We start from the raw sequence: 19,263 nt of genomic DNA on the forward strand, positions 1-19,263 counted from the left end.
AGTGTAGCAGCGACTTTTCAATATAGTTCGAATCTTACAGATAACTGCTTTTGAAGCAAAAGTTTATATTTTCAATCAAACTGATAAGAAAATACAGTAGCCAACTAAATGCCTTAATAAAAGCATCAAGAAGATCGCTTCAAATATATCTACATCTAAGCAGGTATCTATTAATAAAACATTACTTTAATCTGTTAGTATTGATGCCCATTTGGTCAAATATATGAATGGTCGCTTAATCACAGTGAACTGTCTTTTCGGTGGCATAAAATAATTCAGTAGCAAAAACTACCTTTTAGTTTCTGCATTCCGGGAATGTATGATGTGTGAGAATATAGGAGGTTATGCATAGCACCCAGAATAGGTCAATGTACATTTGTTTTGTTTTCTTTTATTGTAAAGGTTCGCTGAATCTGCGGGAACACGTGGAATGTTACGGTCGGAGGCCCATATTAATGAATGACGGTGTTCTAGTGGCCGGTCTTACGAACCCCTGAGGAGTTATTTTGTTTGCTTCACAACAGACAAAAGGGTTCACTCGCCCGTCAACTCACTTTAAGACCAACGAACAATCAAAACTGGAGCTCATTGCAACTGCGCCCCGGATCTAACCGGTACTCATCTAAAAGTAAGTCAAACCGGTTTACCTAGTTTTAATTATCTAAACCAACAATTTTTTCGTTGGTGTTCCTGACACAGCTTCTTGTTTTTCAAACTTTAAAGATCAACTCAACAGCTTCCTGGTTAAGGATAGAGTGCTGAAATGGAGAGTGGTGACGTCGCGATCGATCTTTCAGGCGGCAATTACAGGCCGGGCGCCCCACACTCACCAACCATTGGTCGTGCATCTGACGTCGAAAAGCGAAATGGCCATGTGGTTAGTTTAAGCTAAACTTCGTTGTTCTTTGCCTTAAGAAGTTCTCGACTTCGATTTAAAGCATTTCGCTGAATTTAGTAGCATCACTCCTAAGTACCCCATCAGTACTTTGCATTTTTCAGAAGTGCGGACCAATATCATAAGAAGGGTTTTCTGCCAAACAAATGCGAAAAAAGTCCATAAACATTCGGAGAAAGTTACTGCGCGCGAAAGATTTTTGCCATAAACTAATTGTTAGTGTTGTAGAATAGATTTAAACGTTACGTAACAACTTGTGGTGCCAAAGTAGGCAAATTCGATTAATACACGATAACGCATATCACGCGTCTACCGTTCCAATCCATTTTAATATGGCCACCCCTAATGTATAAACGTTTTTCTACTTTGCAAAATAGCAGGAAGGTGTACAGCGCTGTCTAGAACAACAGCTTTTTACTAGCCTTAAGAGTTAACCGGTTTACAAACGGTAGTAAGATCTAAAGATACACTGATAGTCTTACACCGAGGCTTAGCCGCAGGGAAGCTGTCGTATGCTTTTTCGTATGCTTATACTTTCAAGCGTTCCTTTTTATTCGTCAAGGCACAGAAATGATCAAAGTCGCCCTATCGCCGTTTCTTTAACGTCAACGGCTACGACCAAACCAAAATGAAACCTTTCAGCGAAAAGTTGTAGCTGGTCTCGCTAACTCGTTACTTCAGGTTTGCAAATTTGTCAAAGACTTTTCCAAACAAGACGCAAAAATCGAAAAGCGCATAAAAATATGCCTATATCTACCGTTTAAATACTGAAATACGTTCAACAATGCTATGTTTAAGTGGTTTTGAACTATATTCTCGTTGCGTGCCCCTGATCTTTCCAAAAGCACCTCATTATCCATGCAAAAACTTTAGATCACGGAAACTGTCGGAACAGCACTTTTTGGGGGTCAAAGTCTGTTAAGCGATTTAATGGAAAAGAGATAAGTAAAACAGTCGATTGCCAGTTACAGAGCCATTGAGGCGAGACGCACCAATGAATAGTTCAACTGTTTAAGAACAGTTTACCCAGAAAAATAGATTTTTCAGTCACTTTGTTTTTGCAAACCTTCGATCTTTATTTCAAGTCTGTGCACAGTTGAAGCAGAGCGCAGTGTGGGGGCTCTATTACTAAAGCCGAAAACATTAACCAAGGTGTTTTATATGTTGAAGAGTACAGAATTGATTGCGCGAACAAATTTTGCGTGCCAGGTGCGACGAAAAAAAATCATTTCGGAAATAACGAATTGACGAGCAATTGATTGATTCAAACATAAGCGGCGTCAAACGTTTGATCTTACTTTCGTTTTTCGAAGATTCTGGTTTCCGCAAGATCAAACTTCAGTTTTTGTTTACGTATGTCCAGCGCGTGATCGCCGCTTTTTTTTAATTTTCACGTTAACTACACGTGATATTGACGAATGTTGCTATAGTTATAGTGTGCGCACGCAACAGTAATCATCCTCACATTGTTCCCTACAGTGACAGCCCCAAATAAGGGGTAACGTTGCTTGAAGTAGCTACCCAAACACTTTACCTGCTTTACAACACGCAAAGGGAGCCCGAGCGCTTTACATGTGTCTTATTCCTTCCAATGCAATGAAATCAAAATGTTTTACCAGGGTCTCTGTGTATTTCTTTCGTCGTTCAAGCGCGTTAGCGGAAACTGCAATCCACATGAAAGTCTGAAGTTTTAAGTATCACCTGAAACCCGAGACTCGCTCCCCTGAAGAGTAATATCATATACTTGAAGCTCGAGACGTTAATGTCGGATCCAGATTCCGACCCGCTTGAACGGATGATATTTTGTATTTGAACGGAGAAACCGTCTTCGCTGTGATGCAAATCCCTTCCAAAACGACCAAAGATAGACACAGATGCACGTGTAAATCCTTGCCATTTTGATGAATTCGAATGAATAAGCTATAGAGCGCTTCTTGTACAGTTGTAAAAGCACAAGTCTTAGAATGAAACAGGTTTCATCCTATTCCTTGCGATCTTGTTCCTATTTGTTTCTTTCACTGTTCTGTATCCTGTTTATCATTGAGCCAAGGAATTCTGCCCTTTGGCCGCTCAGAGGGAAGCGAAACAAACCTCTTTGTTAAAAATCCAAATTGATCTTGGCATTTTTAACATAATGAAGGTCATTTCGTGTTTTTGTTACTTAGAGAAAGCTCCACTCTTGCTCTACAGTATGCCACTTTATATAGCTAGCTAGCTGTTATGACTTGGTCGATTGAAATGCTAATTTTAAAAAGCTTCACGTTTTGCATCACATTGTTTGTTCTATAATGGGATGAAGACAGAACTAACAGAAAAACAGAAGTAAGCTGATCGGAGATGCAGTCTGTTAGGCGATTTGGCAAAATGTCATTAACTGTGAAAAAACTGTATAATTTTTCTTCAGCTTAACAAAACATGAAATTCTGTTGTGGAAATGTTACGCAGAATCACTTAAATAAATCCTCTTAAGCAGCACTGTCATATGCCTTTTCTTTTTTAAAGGATTTAACAAAGTGTAGTATCAATATTTTCACTCATTTCCAGGGACAGAATGGTTTATTAGTCACTGCTAGAGCCTCTGGAAAAGGCTGGATTAACAGTCAACTTTTAAAACAAGTGATGACAAGTGATAAAGCGAGTGAAATTTTTCCCCAGTACATAACCATTAAACCTTCCTCAGCCACCAACGAACAAAGAACAGCCTTTTTGCGACACTGTTTTTTTTTTTACATTGGCATCCTTTAACGTCACAGTTCGTCTCTGATTATTAATAACATAGTGAATCTTGGTAGCTCATGGTTATACAGCACCCAACGACTGTTTTCTGTAAAATATCTGTTCCAAGAAGCACGTATTATCTAGAAATTTTTATTGTTTAAGAGAGGCTATACAAGTCTAGATGACTGCCCCATTTATCTCAGATTTTCGAAGCTTGTCCATTAACTTCTCTACGATTTTCGATAGTTGGGTTTTTCACATTTCGCTCCCCCGGGTTTGATCATTATGCGTAAAAAAAACTCCCCTAAAACTTTCGGCTTTGGGAATAGTGACCGAAAGACGACTCAGAGAATGTCGAGGTTTCGTAAACCTTTAAATCGCATATATGATTGTCGGGAAAATAATAAGAAAGCGCTAATAAATTTGAGAAGGCAAAAGGTACCTTAGGATGACGGAACAGATAAAAATTGTATAGAGCTTCTTAGAATGCATTTGCAGAGTCAAAAACACTCTAGGTAGCCTTAAATTCACTTGAGAACATTTCCAGGGAAAAAGCCGTCTTTGGGTGCCCCTGAGTAAAAGAAACAGACGTAGATGACGATGGAAGTTAATGTTTTTGATCGATTTGTTATAGGAAGTAAAGGACAGCGAGCCACCCCGCCGGCGACGAAGAAGAACTCCACTAGAGTGGTGCAAAAAATATTTCTGGGAAGGTTAGAGTCGAAATTCTTGTTACATTTTTGTTAAAATTATGAGCCACAACCTTTTGTTCCGCGAATGGCTGCTAGAACACCACTGAAGAGTTATAGTTCAAGTTTTGAAAAGTGGTAAGCTATGGGTAGCTGGGAGGTGTTAAGATTTTTTTCAACTTTTAAAAGTTAGCCTAAGGATACTCACTGAGCTCTTAAACGTCCACTTCTTTTTCTTTGTTTGTTTATTTGTTTTATGAAAAGTTAGGTTATTTGCTACAAATGGTTGAATCATTTAAATACCTCGTTTTCTTTTAGGTCAAACACTGACCGCAGAGGGAAACGAAGCAATTGCAAACTTGGACCCCAACGCGCCATGGCATACGAAGCTTCTTGTCAAGTATCGTCGCTTCGTGGGTATCGGCATAGCGTCTGGCTTCTGCCACATTGTCTGGTGGACTCTTGCTATCAGATACAACTGGTTCGCTATCTTTCCTGATAATTACTTCATGACTTTAACGATGGTTGTTGGCGGTACCGTCGCAGGTAATGTGATCCTTTAACGTAACAGCCATTTCCAAACTAACGACTTAACTAAAGCGTGGTCAAGTTGGGGGAATGGAACTATGCTCTGAGACACTGATTTTGTAACGGGCTCTTTCAAGGCAATATCATCAGACATTAATCACCAGCCTAGTATTTTTCCACGACAGAGTGAGCCTTTAATAAAATAGCGTTAGTTTCTTAGTAAGTTGCTCGTGTTCCCCTGCATCAACACCAAGCATCTGTTGCAAAGATTGTCTCCAGTGTTAGGTTATAAAGGTATTGTGATACAGAATCGATAATGTGGAACTTTTCTTGCTACAGGAATGACCAGTGAAGGTGGAGGAGCGGTTGCTTTTCCTGTCTTAACCCTTGCTGTTGGCGAGAAACCTTCTATTGCACGCGATGTCGCACTGTTAGTGCAATCCTGTGGTATGTCAGCGGCGACGTTCACCATCTTCTTTATGCGTGTGCAGCTAGAGTGGCACTCCATAGTATTCTGTTTCCTTGGGGGAGTCTTTGGCGTAATACTTGGCCTGGAGTTTGTCGATCCTTATGTAAGTGCCGTCGTGAAGAAGATGATTTTCGTCTGCGTCTGGTTCACCTTTGCCTTCGCTCTGTTTCTTTTGAACCGCTACTACAAGAGAAAGACATATAAGACAATCCCCGATGTGAAGTTGTGGAAGATAATCACCCTTCTCGTCACTGGCTTCATTGGTGGAATCTTCACTGCCGTTGTTGGTGGGGGAGTAGACATCTGCAGCTTCAGCGTCTTGACACTTCTATTCCGTGTCACTGAAAAGACAGCCACACCTACATCCGTGGTCATGATGGCATGGACCTCCTTGGTTGGAATCGGATGGCGTCGTCTCATTCAAGATACGGTAGATCTACAGGCGTGGCACTACATCATTGTTACTGCCCCAGTTGTTATGCTTATGGCTCCCCTTGGCTCCCTCCTGGGAACTCACTTCCATCGCCAGGTTCTTGCTGCTTTGATCTACATCTTGGACACCATTTCTCTGGTAACTGCCTTTGCAATCCTACCGCTCTCTGGCGCTGTGATTGGCCTGTCCGTGGGGATGTTAGTCTTCGGGTTCGCCTTTTTCGGCTTTATCGCGTGGCTTGGCAATAAAATCATGGCAGATATTGAAGCGAAAGAGGAAGAGAATAGGGCGGCAGAGAAAGAAAAGGAGGCTGCACAAAAGGGATTCGATAACGAAGCGTTCAAAGATAGTACCGCTTTGTAGACACAAGAAAGAATGAAGTGAATATACTGTAATGGATAAGCGAATTTCTTTTTATTCTACCTACCTTTTTAATATGTGCTAGGTCATTGTTATAACGCTTTTAAAAATACTATTATTTCTGCGACCTTTGTTGCATTTTAAGCCTACAGTTGTAGAATGTTAATACATCTAACTCAAAGTGTCATAAGAACAAACGCAGTTCCAGAAGTAGGACTGAAAATTCCAGAAAGATGGTCAAGGTTTAATCTTAATTTCGGCACTTGCCATCTGAAGGCACCGTAGGTAGAGCTTTCCGCTTAGGAGAGTGGCGTTAAGAGAGGCTCCACTGTAACTGAACATATAAAAATAATTTGTTTAGTATTGCTTTTTGTAGTATCATTTTAGAAAGCTTTTACGGCTTAGAGAGAAAACTGATTGAATTTACACTTCCGTATATTTATTTTGTTTCGTATTTAATAGGCCCCTGGTCGTATAGTAATTTTGCAGTTGGGCTGATGACAGAGATCTGCAGGACACTAAAAAAGAAAAAACAAACAAACAAAAATGCAAAACAATATGCGCTCAGCTGGAATATTGTAAAAAGTAGGGCCATACAAATATTATATAGCTGAATTTGATATATTTTATGAAAGTGAAGAATTGTTAATTGTGACTTTCTCGCTTTATATTTGAGTATACTCTTACATCTTATTTTCTTATAGTAAACCCAGTGTGGCTTTTTGGGCTCCTCGAGCACTTGTTGTGCACATCTTATCGATGTGCCATTTAAAAGTTATTAACCTTGGTTCACATTATACTAAACACAATGTAAACTGCTGACTAGAGATAATTGTTCCGTCTATTTTAGTTCTTGACGGTATTGCAATTTATATTTTTTGTAGTTAATGCTGTTTTTCGTTTTAGTGCTAACTGTATAAGGGTTGAAATCTTCAACGTAAGACAAACTTTGAATAATGTTTGAATGTAAATAACGCTATAAAATTAACAGATTATCTGTTACTTTGTTTAGTCTCCCTTTGAGCAGAAATATACATTTGTAACGTTGCGTCTAGTTGTTTTTCTTTCCTTGAACACATCGCGATAATTGAATTGATTTTGACGCGTTGATGCAAGTTAACGGATGAAAAAAAATATATTTTGTCCTTTGTGCGGCAATACACTTGGTATATGCATATAGGGACTCAGGGAACATATAGGGGGCCAGAGAAGGATAGGCATTGTATTGAAGGGGGTCAGGAGGATGAGGGCGTATGGATTTCAAGTAGCGTAGTCCAGGATAGGGTATCTTCATATCAGAGAGGTTTTAAGAATAGGCATCGAAATTCGGAAGGCTGGAAAAGGGTGGGAAAATTTGGTTTCTTGTCAACCAAAATTCAAAGACATGGTCCGGGGAAGGGGTTTGAAGTCTTAGGTGGGCACTCGCCACCCCGTCCCCTCGGGTTCATGAGATCAGTCACTGGAACACGCTTGGCCATCAAGTGTTGAATGTCACATGTTCCCCTAAACGGGCGAAAAAAAAGGCCTACAGAGGAAATAACAAACATCTTACATGGATGATATTTTGCCCCTAAGGCGGCAACCTTTGTAGAAAACCGCTTTTTTTGTCTTCCACAAGTTTTACGTTCTATGACAAGATCGGCAGGAGACGAGAAATTTAAAGTGAGAGCACTTTTAGCGCGCGTAGCAGGCGCCGGTTTGTTTTTTTAGGGCGAAGGAAGAAATCTCGAGGACGCGCTACGCAGGCTAGAACACTTTAGGCATGGAATATATTCCAATAAACTCCACCACTGAAAAGGTTTTTGCGTTTGCCGGTTTTCCGTTTACTTGGATTATGTAATCATGAATATGTAACACCGGCACCCTGCTGTCAGTACTTACTCTAGGTATACCGGCCGGTTTTGTTTAATCATTTTGAGGCCCGAAGCATTTTTCATTACGGAGGCTGGCCTTGCCTCACTGGCTATATTCAAGGTAGCCACTGAGGCTTGACTTGTACGCTGTCGAGTAAAGGTAGTAAAGATGAAGTAAAGCTTCCTTGTTGTACACGCTTTTGCATCCTCAGCTTATCCACTTGTTTAAGACTCAGTAAAGTATCAGTATAGGAACTGCTTAAGAATAAGTGTTATCTTTCCTGCAGTAGTATGGTAGTGATGACGATAATGGTTGACTCTGATAATGTTTACATTCATTTACAACCTGTTAGAGTTTTGCTTCAGTGCGGTTTAAGACAAATAAACCTTGCTGAGGCGCGGAGATGAATGATTCACCAACAACGAAAGCCTAAAAGACGTTGTTATTCTTTGCTGATACAAATAGCGTAAGATTTGATTTTGTTCCTAATTCGTTTGTGGAAGTTGTCCTGCTTTAGACTAGAACTGAAGGAGCTTTTCAGTCCTAGACTGTCAAAGAAGCAAAACTCTCCGCCTACTACAACACTTGATCTGTATCAGTTGAATAGACAAGACAAGACATTTATTATCAAAATATTGCCTGTGCAATTTCTTGACACGCAGTTAGCCAAAAACTCTAGTCGTGGCGTGCCAAACTAATTCTACTACAAGTCAGATATTACAGATAATAACTAAAAAGCAAAGAAAAAGAAAAGAAGAATATGTGTAGTAAAGTCAAAAGCAAAAAAAGACAACTCTGTTTAAAGCAAGTTGTAAAAAGCCGGAAGGTAAAAATATTGGACTGATTGATCATGACAGATAGTTTCTTTGCGTGTGAAGACCCATCCACTTGGCTGTATCAAATTAAGCTAAAGAAGGCTGTGTCGAGGGCTTTGTCTAAAGTCCAGCACTACAGAATCACGTGCTTTGTGACGCACTTTCTCGCTCCAAACTCAACTCCCGCAAAATTCGACAACGTTTGACAAATTCAACTGAGTTGAATAATAGTAGTAAAGTTTGAAACGGCGAGCGGAGTTCATTTTTGCAGTGACGTTTTTGGTGCTGCCGTCGTCGCCTTGGTTGCTTAAGGTCCCTAATCACGCACGGTTGGCGAATACGCGTGTGGTCAGCCGATGAATAAGGCACAGTGGGCTCTCTCCTCCGCCGAGATTCCCGCTGAGTATCCCAAAATAAATAGCAATGATCAAAAAAATAGAAAGCGCACGAGGCACGATCCATCCCTTCCCATCGTGCCCAGCGCGCTCTCTTTTTCTTTCTCCCCAACCTCCCTATCCTGCGAGAGCATTCGGATTTTTCAGCTCAAGTTTCTAGTTTCACCTGCCGTTTTTTCCGACGAGTGAAACTAGAAACTTGAGCCTAAAAAAACCGGATGCTCTTGCAGGTAACAGCCTCCTTGCAACACAAAGAGGCCTCGGTGGAGGAGAAAACACAGCGGGAGCATTTTTTTGTTCATGTTCAGTATTGATAATTACATAATAATTGGTAGAACTAAGACACGTTATATATTTACGTTCGCAAAGGTTATCTTTATAGTGATTAAGTGTAGTGTACCACAAATTTAGAATGGTCAAAGCAATTGAATAGATTGATTGAAACGTCCGTCTTCAGTTAAACGTGTCAAAAGTGAAGCTTCCCTCACTGATTAGTCTTGAAAGTAAGGCATTTTAAGGGACAGTAGTAGCGTTAGCGTCACCGATTGTAAGGCCATCTCCCCAATTCACCCCATTTTTCATTGCCACTAGTCTCCCAAAAACAATCCAAAACAACGTTGCTCAACAAAACCAGGTCCTACAACCACCGATTTAACTGCTTACTGACTTGGAACATTAGCAACAGAGTGGGTCATTGCTTGCATGCAAACAGCACAAGGAAACGGCATTCCAGTGCGGCAACACACCAAAATTTAAAACAACCCCACGCCCCTGGAATTTACCCAGGCTACCAGATGCTTACCAGATGATAGCCCTGTGTTTGTGCAACAACATGACACCCAGCTAGATACAAAACCACCTCAATTTGAAGGAGACACTGAGCTTTGAGAGACCGTCAGGGATAAGCCCCGGTACAAAAATTCAGTAAATCCACAATCCAGCACAAATCATGCTCTTTAGAACAACCCCACCTCCCTGGAATTTAACCAGGCTACCCCAAATACATACCAGGGCCGGGTTGCTCGAAGCATGGTTAGCGTTAACCAGCGTTTAATACCTTGACAATGTATTGGTTTTGATACTGCTTAACCAATGGTTAAAGCTAACCATGCTTTGAGCAACTCAGCCCAGATGATAATCCTGTGTCTGTGCAACAACATGACATCCTCCTGGAGATTGATTATATAGTTACTCCATGTTGCCCTGCCAAGCACCATTTTGAAACACGAGCCTTTGTAGCGCTGGTACCATGCATGGACTACCCAAAGGTAACAACAAATAACAAATAAGAGAAAAAACAAATAATAGAAAAAATGTTACACTTGGATCTTACATCTTTCACAACTACCATTTTTAGGGCAGTACCTGCGAGCTATCAATATATTGCGCTTGACTAATAAGTGTATTCTCATACAGGAATTATCAAGGCGCCTTGCCCTGTCTTCTCTGCAAAACTTAAACGCTAGCTTTAGTTGAGGTTAAGCATTACGGTTACGTCAAATTTGTACCTCGTGACCAAGTCTCCCCTTAACTTACTGTTCATTAATTCTACACATAATTTAGTAGTTTCATGCAATTTTCTATCCATAAGAATTATTTTAAGCTGTTTTTATCTGCTCATTTTCTGTTTTGAGAAATTGTCACCTTGAATCTGACGTTTGCCGTTTGCAGTATACGTGAAGCTTAATGTCACTATTATTTGAAAAAGCAAGAGAGTTTCGCAGCATATTTAATTAAAAGGGTGAGTAAAGCCCTATATTTTGTAGTGTTTCGTTTTAAAAAACGCCAGTTTATTTTTGACTGTTTGAAGTCCACCGCATGGTTACCATGGTAGCACTGGCGCGACAGTTTTAGATACGTTTCTAGGGAAACTGCCCACCTACCCCTCCCCTAAGCCAACATTAACACTTACTTCTCACTTAGGGCAAAATGTTGGCTGAGGGGAGGGGTAGGTGGGCAGTTTCCTAGAAACGTATAATGATCCATTTTAGTAAAAGGCTGCGTCCCAACCTTGTCCCCAGGGTCTGACCCTGGGGACAAGGTTGGGCCGCGTCCATAGTCTTCTGTCGCCAGATGGTGCTCTATACATCGACGCAAAATAGGGAGAGAAAAAAAAAACGGTTGTGCACGACCACACTACTTCAGGTTCGAAAAATGAACGTTAGTAAACGGATCCTTCCCTTTGGTTTTTTGTTTTTGTTTTTGCTTTCAAGTTTTGGTAAAGACAGTTAGCGAATATCCATTGACACTGTACTGCTGGAAGAACGGTTTAAAATTAGAAAACTTTCCAAGTTTCAGGGTGATTCGTTAAAGTGGGCCTTTGAAGATATTGCTGCACAAAGGCGTGAAATTATACAGGGACGCTTATGTGGTGGGGGCGCGAGCTTGCCCCCCACCACATACACACACCACACAAACGTATGTAAAATGCGGCGACTTTGCGGAGCGATATCTTTCGTTAGTTTCCAACAAATCACGTTCAAAATTAGCAACTGTACTTGTTGTAAGGCATTCTTTTTTTTATTTTAGCCGTGTTGACGAATTTTTCACTTACTGGCCTCAGACAAAAAATATTCTTCATAATTTAAATGTCCTTCATATTTTAAGAGTTTAGAATATTTTTACTTCATATTAATGTTTATATTTCAAAGCTCTGAAAGCTTGTGCAAGAGCAAGAACGCTTATATTTCGATCTTGGGCTAACCCGGTACAACAAATAGTATTTAACATAAAAGACCATCTGGGTATAAAATTATATTAGTTGCCTCAGTGTTAAGTTGTTTCATCAAATAATCCATTTAAATTTTATTAGGAAGGCTTCACATACATGAGAAATTTATCCTTGTAATCGCTAACTAACAAAAATGGACGTTATCAAGAAATATTTTTCTCGGCTAAGAGAACCGACAGGATATTTTAATCAAGGGGGTGTATTATATTTCTTTATTTTAATAATTAATGCAAATTTCGAAATCTTACTGTTACCAGACAGCTGGCCTTGAAACTTAAAAACTACCAGTTCCTGAAAAATCGAAAAATGTTTTTGAATATCGTTAAATTATTGCCTTACTCCTTAAATTATTGAAAATTCTTGAAGTTTCTTGAACAAGTTAGTCGTCGTTGTTTTACGGTATAACAGGTTTATTTCTGCAAACAGGACTTTCTTTTTTTACTTTATTTCTCTCTCTCTCTCTCCTTTTTATTTTGTAAATTCAGTAGTTACCATAAAGGATAGACACAATTTGAACAAATCTCAAGCTCTGTAACAATTTTTTTTGCTGGAAAAGTAATTGCAGTTTGGTACAGGTCTTTTAAGTAAACTGGTCTTTGGAAAAAAACCAAGTATATAGATAAAATATGCCACTATGAAAAATGAAGCTTACTTGCAGGAGGAAATTGCAGGAAAATACGCCTTTTATGTTGGAACTCTTTTTGGTTATTTTTATCAAGAATGCTTATTGGCGGAAGACAGATTCAAAAAAGAGGATTTAGTTAAAAATGCTTTTGTTTTTTCGCCAAAGTGTTAAATTGAAGTTTTTTTTTACAAATATGTTTTTCTTCCTATGAAAGCGCCATTCGGGCTTCTAAGGGTGCTGTGCCCTTTTTCATTAGCACTTTCTTGTAAAGTGCAAATTATCTTAGCCTTGCGGGAAAGCGCAATACTCCTCTTTTATCTTTGATGTAAATTTTTCCATTTCATTTTCCTATTCAACCTTATTTGTATTGTTATCTTTGTTTGCCATAAACAGTTTTTGTCATTTTTTATTACCTTAAGTTTGTTTTCATATTTCCCCCGCCTCGATTAACCCTTTATGCTATTAGCGGGGGGAAAGTTTATTGTGTGATTTCTTGTACCTGTAACTAATTTACTGAGTTTGTATTTACTTTGTATCTGAAATATTCGGAATAAAATTGTTGTTGTTGTAAGTGCTGTAAACGATGGTTCTAGGTTTGAACATGGAAACAATCCTGGCTGTCTTAAGTGCTATTCCATTTCAGGCAAGCTTCCGTGCTCTGCTTTCCTGTGGCACAACTGGTTTTTACCTTCGATTAAATCTGGATGAAGTCCGTCCTAGTTTTATTGTATGCATTCTTATCAGCAACGTCATTAAGAACTATTGCTAATAATTTTAGCCACATTAAGAAGTAAAAAAGATAAGTTGATGTAGCAGCTGGTCATGTTTGATGGGATCTTTTCTTTTCTACCCACACCGCTGAGTAACAATGACGTACATGTACTGATTCGTTTTTTCCAGTATCTTAATTTGATTGACATCAATTTCCTGGTGATATCTCTTGTAACAATAACTTATTAATTAGAAAACTGAGTCCTGGCACCTTCATATTTCGCGAAATGAAATTTAAAAACACGAAACAAAAATAGCTGAGATTTCGAAATCTGGTTAAAACAGCTTCTGAAAGCATAACTTTCTTTTCCCTTTTTCTTCCATTTTTGGCCATAAAGGATGAAAAAATTTGAAAAGATTTCAAACATTTGTATTAATTTTTTCCTGTGGAAAGGTAACTCCAACTTCGTACGGTTTATATTAAATAAATATGGGTTTTCAGAAAACATCAAATTGACTTAAATTTGTCATGAAATGAAGCTTAATTGCATACAAACAGAAGGAAAACTTTCCATTTTTATCAATGCTAATTGGCGGAAAACAGGTCCAGGAAGGAGTATTTGGTTAAAAAGGCGGGTTTTTTGGCCATCGCCATTGAAGTTTTGTTTTGCAGATAGGTCTTTTTTTATTATCAAGAAAGCCGGAATAAAACGCTCTCCCTGCACGAACGGTATTTTTCTTTTTTTATCTTGGCGCCTATAAAAGCTCTACACGTGATTATAGGGGTGCTGTGTCCTATTTTATCGGCACTTTTCTGTAAAGTGCTGTAAACGATGGTTGAAGTTTTGAACTTGGAAACAATCCTGGTTATCGTAACTGCTTTTCTATTTTTAAACTTCCGTGCTCTGCTTTCTTGTGGCCTAGTTTGTTGTATCTTATCAAGTGGCTTTACCCTTATAAAAGTCCGAATAAACTCTGTCTTAGTTTTATTGTGTGCATTCTTATCAGCGACGTCATTACGAACTATTGATTAGATTGTTGGCTTTAAATTTCTACCCACGCCGCCGAGTAACAATGACGTACATGTAGTTGTTTTCTCCAGTATCTGAATTTGATTGACATCATTACATTTCTGGCGATAGCACCAAGTAACAATGCTCCTGGTTCTGGCACCTTCAAGTTTTGCAAATTAAAATCAGAAAAAAAAGCACGAAATCTAGCCGAGGCTACAAAATCCTATGGCCTTTGATTTTTGTGTCCCAAGATAAAATAGGCACAGATCGTGAATTCTTTTAAGACTAGAAAAAGGGATCAGAATAAAGCATTAAGTGATCATGGAAGATAGGAAAGCGTGAACGTTCTCAGACATGTACAGATGGTTTAACTGACCACAGGTACCCCAAGCTCAGGTAGTTGTTGCGTAACAGAATAAGGAACTGAGTATAGTCGTTATCTAGGGCACAAAAACAGCAATAAAAATACATCAGAACTTGTACATTTTACCTTGTTTTCCAGTTTTATTCATGGTGTGTTCTTTTCTAGATCTTAACATACTTGGCCGTTTCAGCGCGATTCTAGCGAGTTTTTTAAAAACAAAGATACAAGCCCTAAAAATATTTCTGTTACGCAACAACGGTCACTCGTAAACTTGGGGTGCCTGTAGTCTTACATGAGAGCGCTAACACTGCCAAATTTGGGATAAAGGTTAGTTTGATGATGAACTATCCTTGTAACTGTCTGTTCAAATTTTCGTTTGCGTTCAAACATAAAAGATTTAAACATTATAATAATCGTAAATTTTTTTAATGGAATTAATTTCCATCTGTTTTATGTAAAATCAGTAGAAGTTTTACATCTTGAATTAATAACTGAAAGTGCCTGTTTGACAGTAAGTCTTAGAAACTGCTTCATCTTGGACCACAATCCGACAGAAACGTCCATCATGTCATCGAACACGAACAAGTCAGTGTTCAATTGTCCGCAGATTCCACTATTCATATGGGAAGTTCATGACACCATTTCTCCTTGGATATTTGCTGCTGTTGCATCTATAATCTCACCCGCTGCAGTTCTTTTGAACGCGTTAGTTATCATAGCAGTTATGAAAACAAGAGAACTGCAGAAACTTTCCAATATCCTGCTGTCAAGTCTGGCCGTTACGGACCTTCTTGTTGGTACTATATCTATACCGTTATCTGCTGTAAATGGATTCTTGCTTCCCTATCACATTCTTGCTGCTCAGGATATTTGCACGCTCGAAATGGCAACAGGCTGGTTGCCGATCACTCTGACATTTTGTTCCCTCTTTCATCTGGTGGTGATTGCATGGGAGAGATACGTGGCCATTCAAAAGTGGAGGGACTACAGAGTTATAGTGACTAAAGGCCGCTTGAAAAAGCTGGCCGCGATAGCTTGGATTTCTGGACCAGTATTCGTTTGTATCCCATCCACTATTTCCATAGCGGTCAGTGGACACATTACCATTGAAGTTCTCGCGGCTTTAATATGTTGTATGCTGGCACTCATCGTATATTTTTACGTCATGGTGTACCTTGGAGTACGCAAACAAAAGTTCAGTCAAATTTCCCAGGTCAGAGTGTTAGTGAGAATGAAACTGGAAAACAGAGTTGCGAAGACCACTGCATTGGTTACAGCTGCGTTGATCCTTTCCTTCGTTCCTGCTGTTTCTCTCACTTTACTGGGAGAGGTTTTTCCTGTTCTTCATAGAATGTCCTCAGTGCGCGTAGGGGATACACTGATGCTTTCAAATTCTTTAGTTAATCCACTCATTTACTGTTACAGAGACTGCCGTTTTAAGAAAGCTGTGCTCGAGATTTTGAAAATTAAAAAACCTAAACAAAAGAATGCAGTGGACAAAGTGCGATTCACCAAAAGAAGAGATGGGCGTGGTCCACCAAACGATAAGGTGCAGATTACACAAGAAGAAGATAAAAATATTTTGTTGAGAAGATCAGCATCCTTGGATTTGATCCGGTTTTTTGATCAAGCTTATATCGAGCCTAATAAGATGTTGGTTAAGAGAACCCTGTCGGCTCCGTTGATCCATGTTGGTGGCATTTCGGGCGTAGTATAGACTAATTAACGCTTCCACTACCATCGGCCATCGTGGTCCATGACTTCAAGAGCGCCATTTCAAGGTCCTCGAAACACGGTAAGAAGCGAGATCTTCATCCAGAAGTGCTGCCACAAAGACCAAATCCTTTCAAAAAAGCAAAAAACAAAAAACGGATCCTTAAGAACGATGACGACTTTGGAAAACAGGAGACCGAACAGACTATTTTGCACACACGACTGAGATAATTTCAGTATAAGTAAAATCCTTTACATAATTATTATCAGGAGACGCGAAACTGGTCAGCCTTGGAAACGCTGGCTACAGTCTTCTCAGAAGTCGAGCTTAGCAGATATCTGCAGGGACTGCACTAAGCTTTCTTGCTTTATTTTATTTTCTGTCAACCTGGAAAATGTTCGTGCAACAAAACAACAACAAACTTTATCAGATAATAACAATAATGATGATGATGATGATGATGATGATAACAATAATATATGGATTTTGCCAGGGTTAAAAGCGAAGCTCTCGTTAATATCAATAGTTTACTAAACTAAATACAAAATCGGGTAACGCCAAGGGGCGAAGGCAACGAAAACAGCCAAAAAAAAATCAGTAGGTTTAATTAGCAAAAAACACTTTGCACGTGCAGCACAATTTTTTTCTAATAAGCAAAAAAAACAACTTTACATTTTTATTTTGTACATTTCTTTGCCGTCGTTTTGCCCGACTACAACGTGAAACTTCCAGAAACTTCCTAGTTACACGTTTTATGGAGGAAATGTTGTATGTGGTCCTGTTCACTTTCTTTTCGCTGCCGTTCATTTTCAGCTTGGTGGCAGCTAGTATTTCCCCTTTTTCTCACAGCCGCTATAAAAGTGTTATGTTTTTCTTCCAACGAAATTGGTCTCCTTTGGTTTTTATCTTTCGCTCTAGCTCTTTGTCTGTTATCCACGTCAATGTAGACATTGAAATTTAGTCGAAAGAAAGAATCGGCTTTTGTTGTTGTTGTTTTTATCTCTAAGGGGTGGACGTACGGACTAATGTACCCCGTACGGACAATTTTCTCAGAACCAAAATTTCTTGGATGCATAGATTTACCTAATTTTCTTACCCATAGTGCTCCGCTGCACGCGCTTCGCGCGCTCGAGAGCTCCGCTAATACTGATGAGAATAATGATGATGATGATCAGAATAATAAAAACAACAAACAACAAATAATCGAAAGCCTCGTTTAGCACTTTTCGAGGCGGGCCTAAGGGGAAAAAAAATATTCTAAAATATTCAGCCAGCCAGTACTTAGTGTTTTATAATTTAGATAATCTGTTATCAGTTACGTAGCATATTTGATTATGAGAGGGGGAAGTAGTGGTATAATTTTTAGTATTCTAGATTCACCATATTCAACGCACATTGTCTAATTTGCGAAGATCAATAAGTCTCATTATCATTCGATGCAAGTTTTTCTTCCTTTTCATTGGCCGAAAGACCACCACGTGACCTGCAAATATCTGCCTACAAATAATGAACCAAAAACGAGCAGTCCAAAGACTACTGCAAAGCTGATTCATAACATCGTGTATTAATTTCTTATAACAATATTTCGGCTGGCCATACCAGCCTTCTTCAGGTTTACAGATGTTACTGATCATACATGCCCCCCCCCCCCCCCCCCTTCCCCACCGTGCATTGGACGACATTTGAAAGAAATAATTCTCTTGGGCACAGAGAACAAGCATACAAGCTAAAAGGTCTGTTTTATAATTTATGCAATAATTATACACACTCGCCATAAACAGTCCGGGCCACAACCAGATCTGGATATGTAATTTCCTGCAATGTGATTGGTCCAGACCGTAACCAAAACATTGATTTGACCGCAAAAGGACTAAGTTCGACAGAAATGTCGAAGAAAAGAGCGGTGTGGCTGGGATGTTCCTTGAAGAAAAGTAACAGCATGCAATTCCAAACCGATTAATAGAGATGATGTTATGCGTCTTAGCGTTCGGTTTACAAATATCAAGATGATAATGATCGAGGAAGGTTTCTGTAAAAACGCCTGGACTTCTGATATCAAGAGACCCGAAGCAACTCGACGACACCGATCGAAAGGGAAGAGTAGGGAATTTGAATACTTGCAATACTGATCCATTTTAAGTGGAAAGGTATAAAGAGGTCGTGTTTGGAGTACTTTTTGCGAGCACCGCTTCGGCCTAGAGTAGTGTGTTCTATGCTTCTTATGGAGCAATACCATACGCGCTAAAATCTAATTGCGATTGAAGGAGTGCTGGATATTAATTTTCAATATTTCAGTCGTCAAACATCTTGGATTATTAGGCGAAGGTAAAAAAATAAATAGAATTTCTGTAAATTGCACTCACGAAGGGTCGTAAACAGTCATTAATCAATGTCTGTCTTTTTGTGTTGCAAAACCCTATTGCGGATGAAAATATTAAAATACCATTCACCAGTTCAGAGATGGACTTTATCGTGTTCTAATAGCAATAAAGTGGGCTGGTAGGCCTACACAACTTTTATCTCATGCCAAAATGCTGCTCGTTCCAATTAAGCCAGGGGGCGGGGGGGGACTCCGCATATGAAAGTGGTGGGGATGCTCGTCGTCTCGCTTAGGGGTGTAAATTTCGGATTTTGGTCTCATTTAGTGTGTTCTGGGCAAAACGCTATTATATTTAGCCGTAAAGGTCTCGTTTAGGGTTGCACGCGAAAAAATATAAAAAAATATATATTTGATATGTGTATTTTTAATTCGTTTTATTTACTCCATTCATATAATCCAAGTTTTCTCATTTGTCTGTGTTTTAACATGGTCTCTTTTAGGGATCAAAAAAAGCTTGGGCCACGCCCAGATCGGTCTCCTTTAGGGGTTTAATTCAAAATTTCCGACGAGCATCCCCACCCTTTTCATATGAAGAGTCCCCCCCCCCCGGGTAATTAAGTTTTTTTCCT

The 19,263-nt window shown here is 39.3% G+C and overlaps 1 protein-coding gene across 2 annotated transcripts; it reads left to right on the forward strand.

The window, feature by feature from the left end:
• Window positions 1–412: 412 nt before the first annotated feature.
• Window positions 413–7,140, forward strand: LOC140928162 (uncharacterized). 2 transcript variants are annotated; one of them, XM_073377870.1, is made up of 5 exons: window positions 413–628; window positions 724–877; window positions 4,248–4,326; window positions 4,621–4,848; window positions 5,170–7,140. In XM_073377870.1, the coding sequence occupies exons 2-5, from the start codon at window positions 764–766 to the stop codon at window positions 6,093–6,095; spliced, it is 1,347 nt and encodes a 448-aa protein (XP_073233971.1). In that variant the 5' UTR covers window positions 413–628; window positions 724–763; the 3' UTR covers window positions 6,096–7,140. The 2 variants fall into 2 exon arrangements, with proteins under 2 accessions (XP_073233971.1, XP_073233972.1); XM_073377871.1 differs by having other exon boundaries at window positions 414–626; window positions 720–877.
• The last annotated feature ends 12,123 nt before the right edge of the window (window positions 7,141–19,263 follow it).

The sequence above is a fragment of the Porites lutea genome, chromosome 2 (assembly GCF_958299795.1).
Source record: "Porites lutea chromosome 2, jaPorLute2.1, whole genome shotgun sequence".
In the NCBI taxonomy this organism is placed as follows: Eukaryota; Metazoa; Cnidaria; class Anthozoa; order Scleractinia; family Poritidae; genus Porites; species Porites lutea.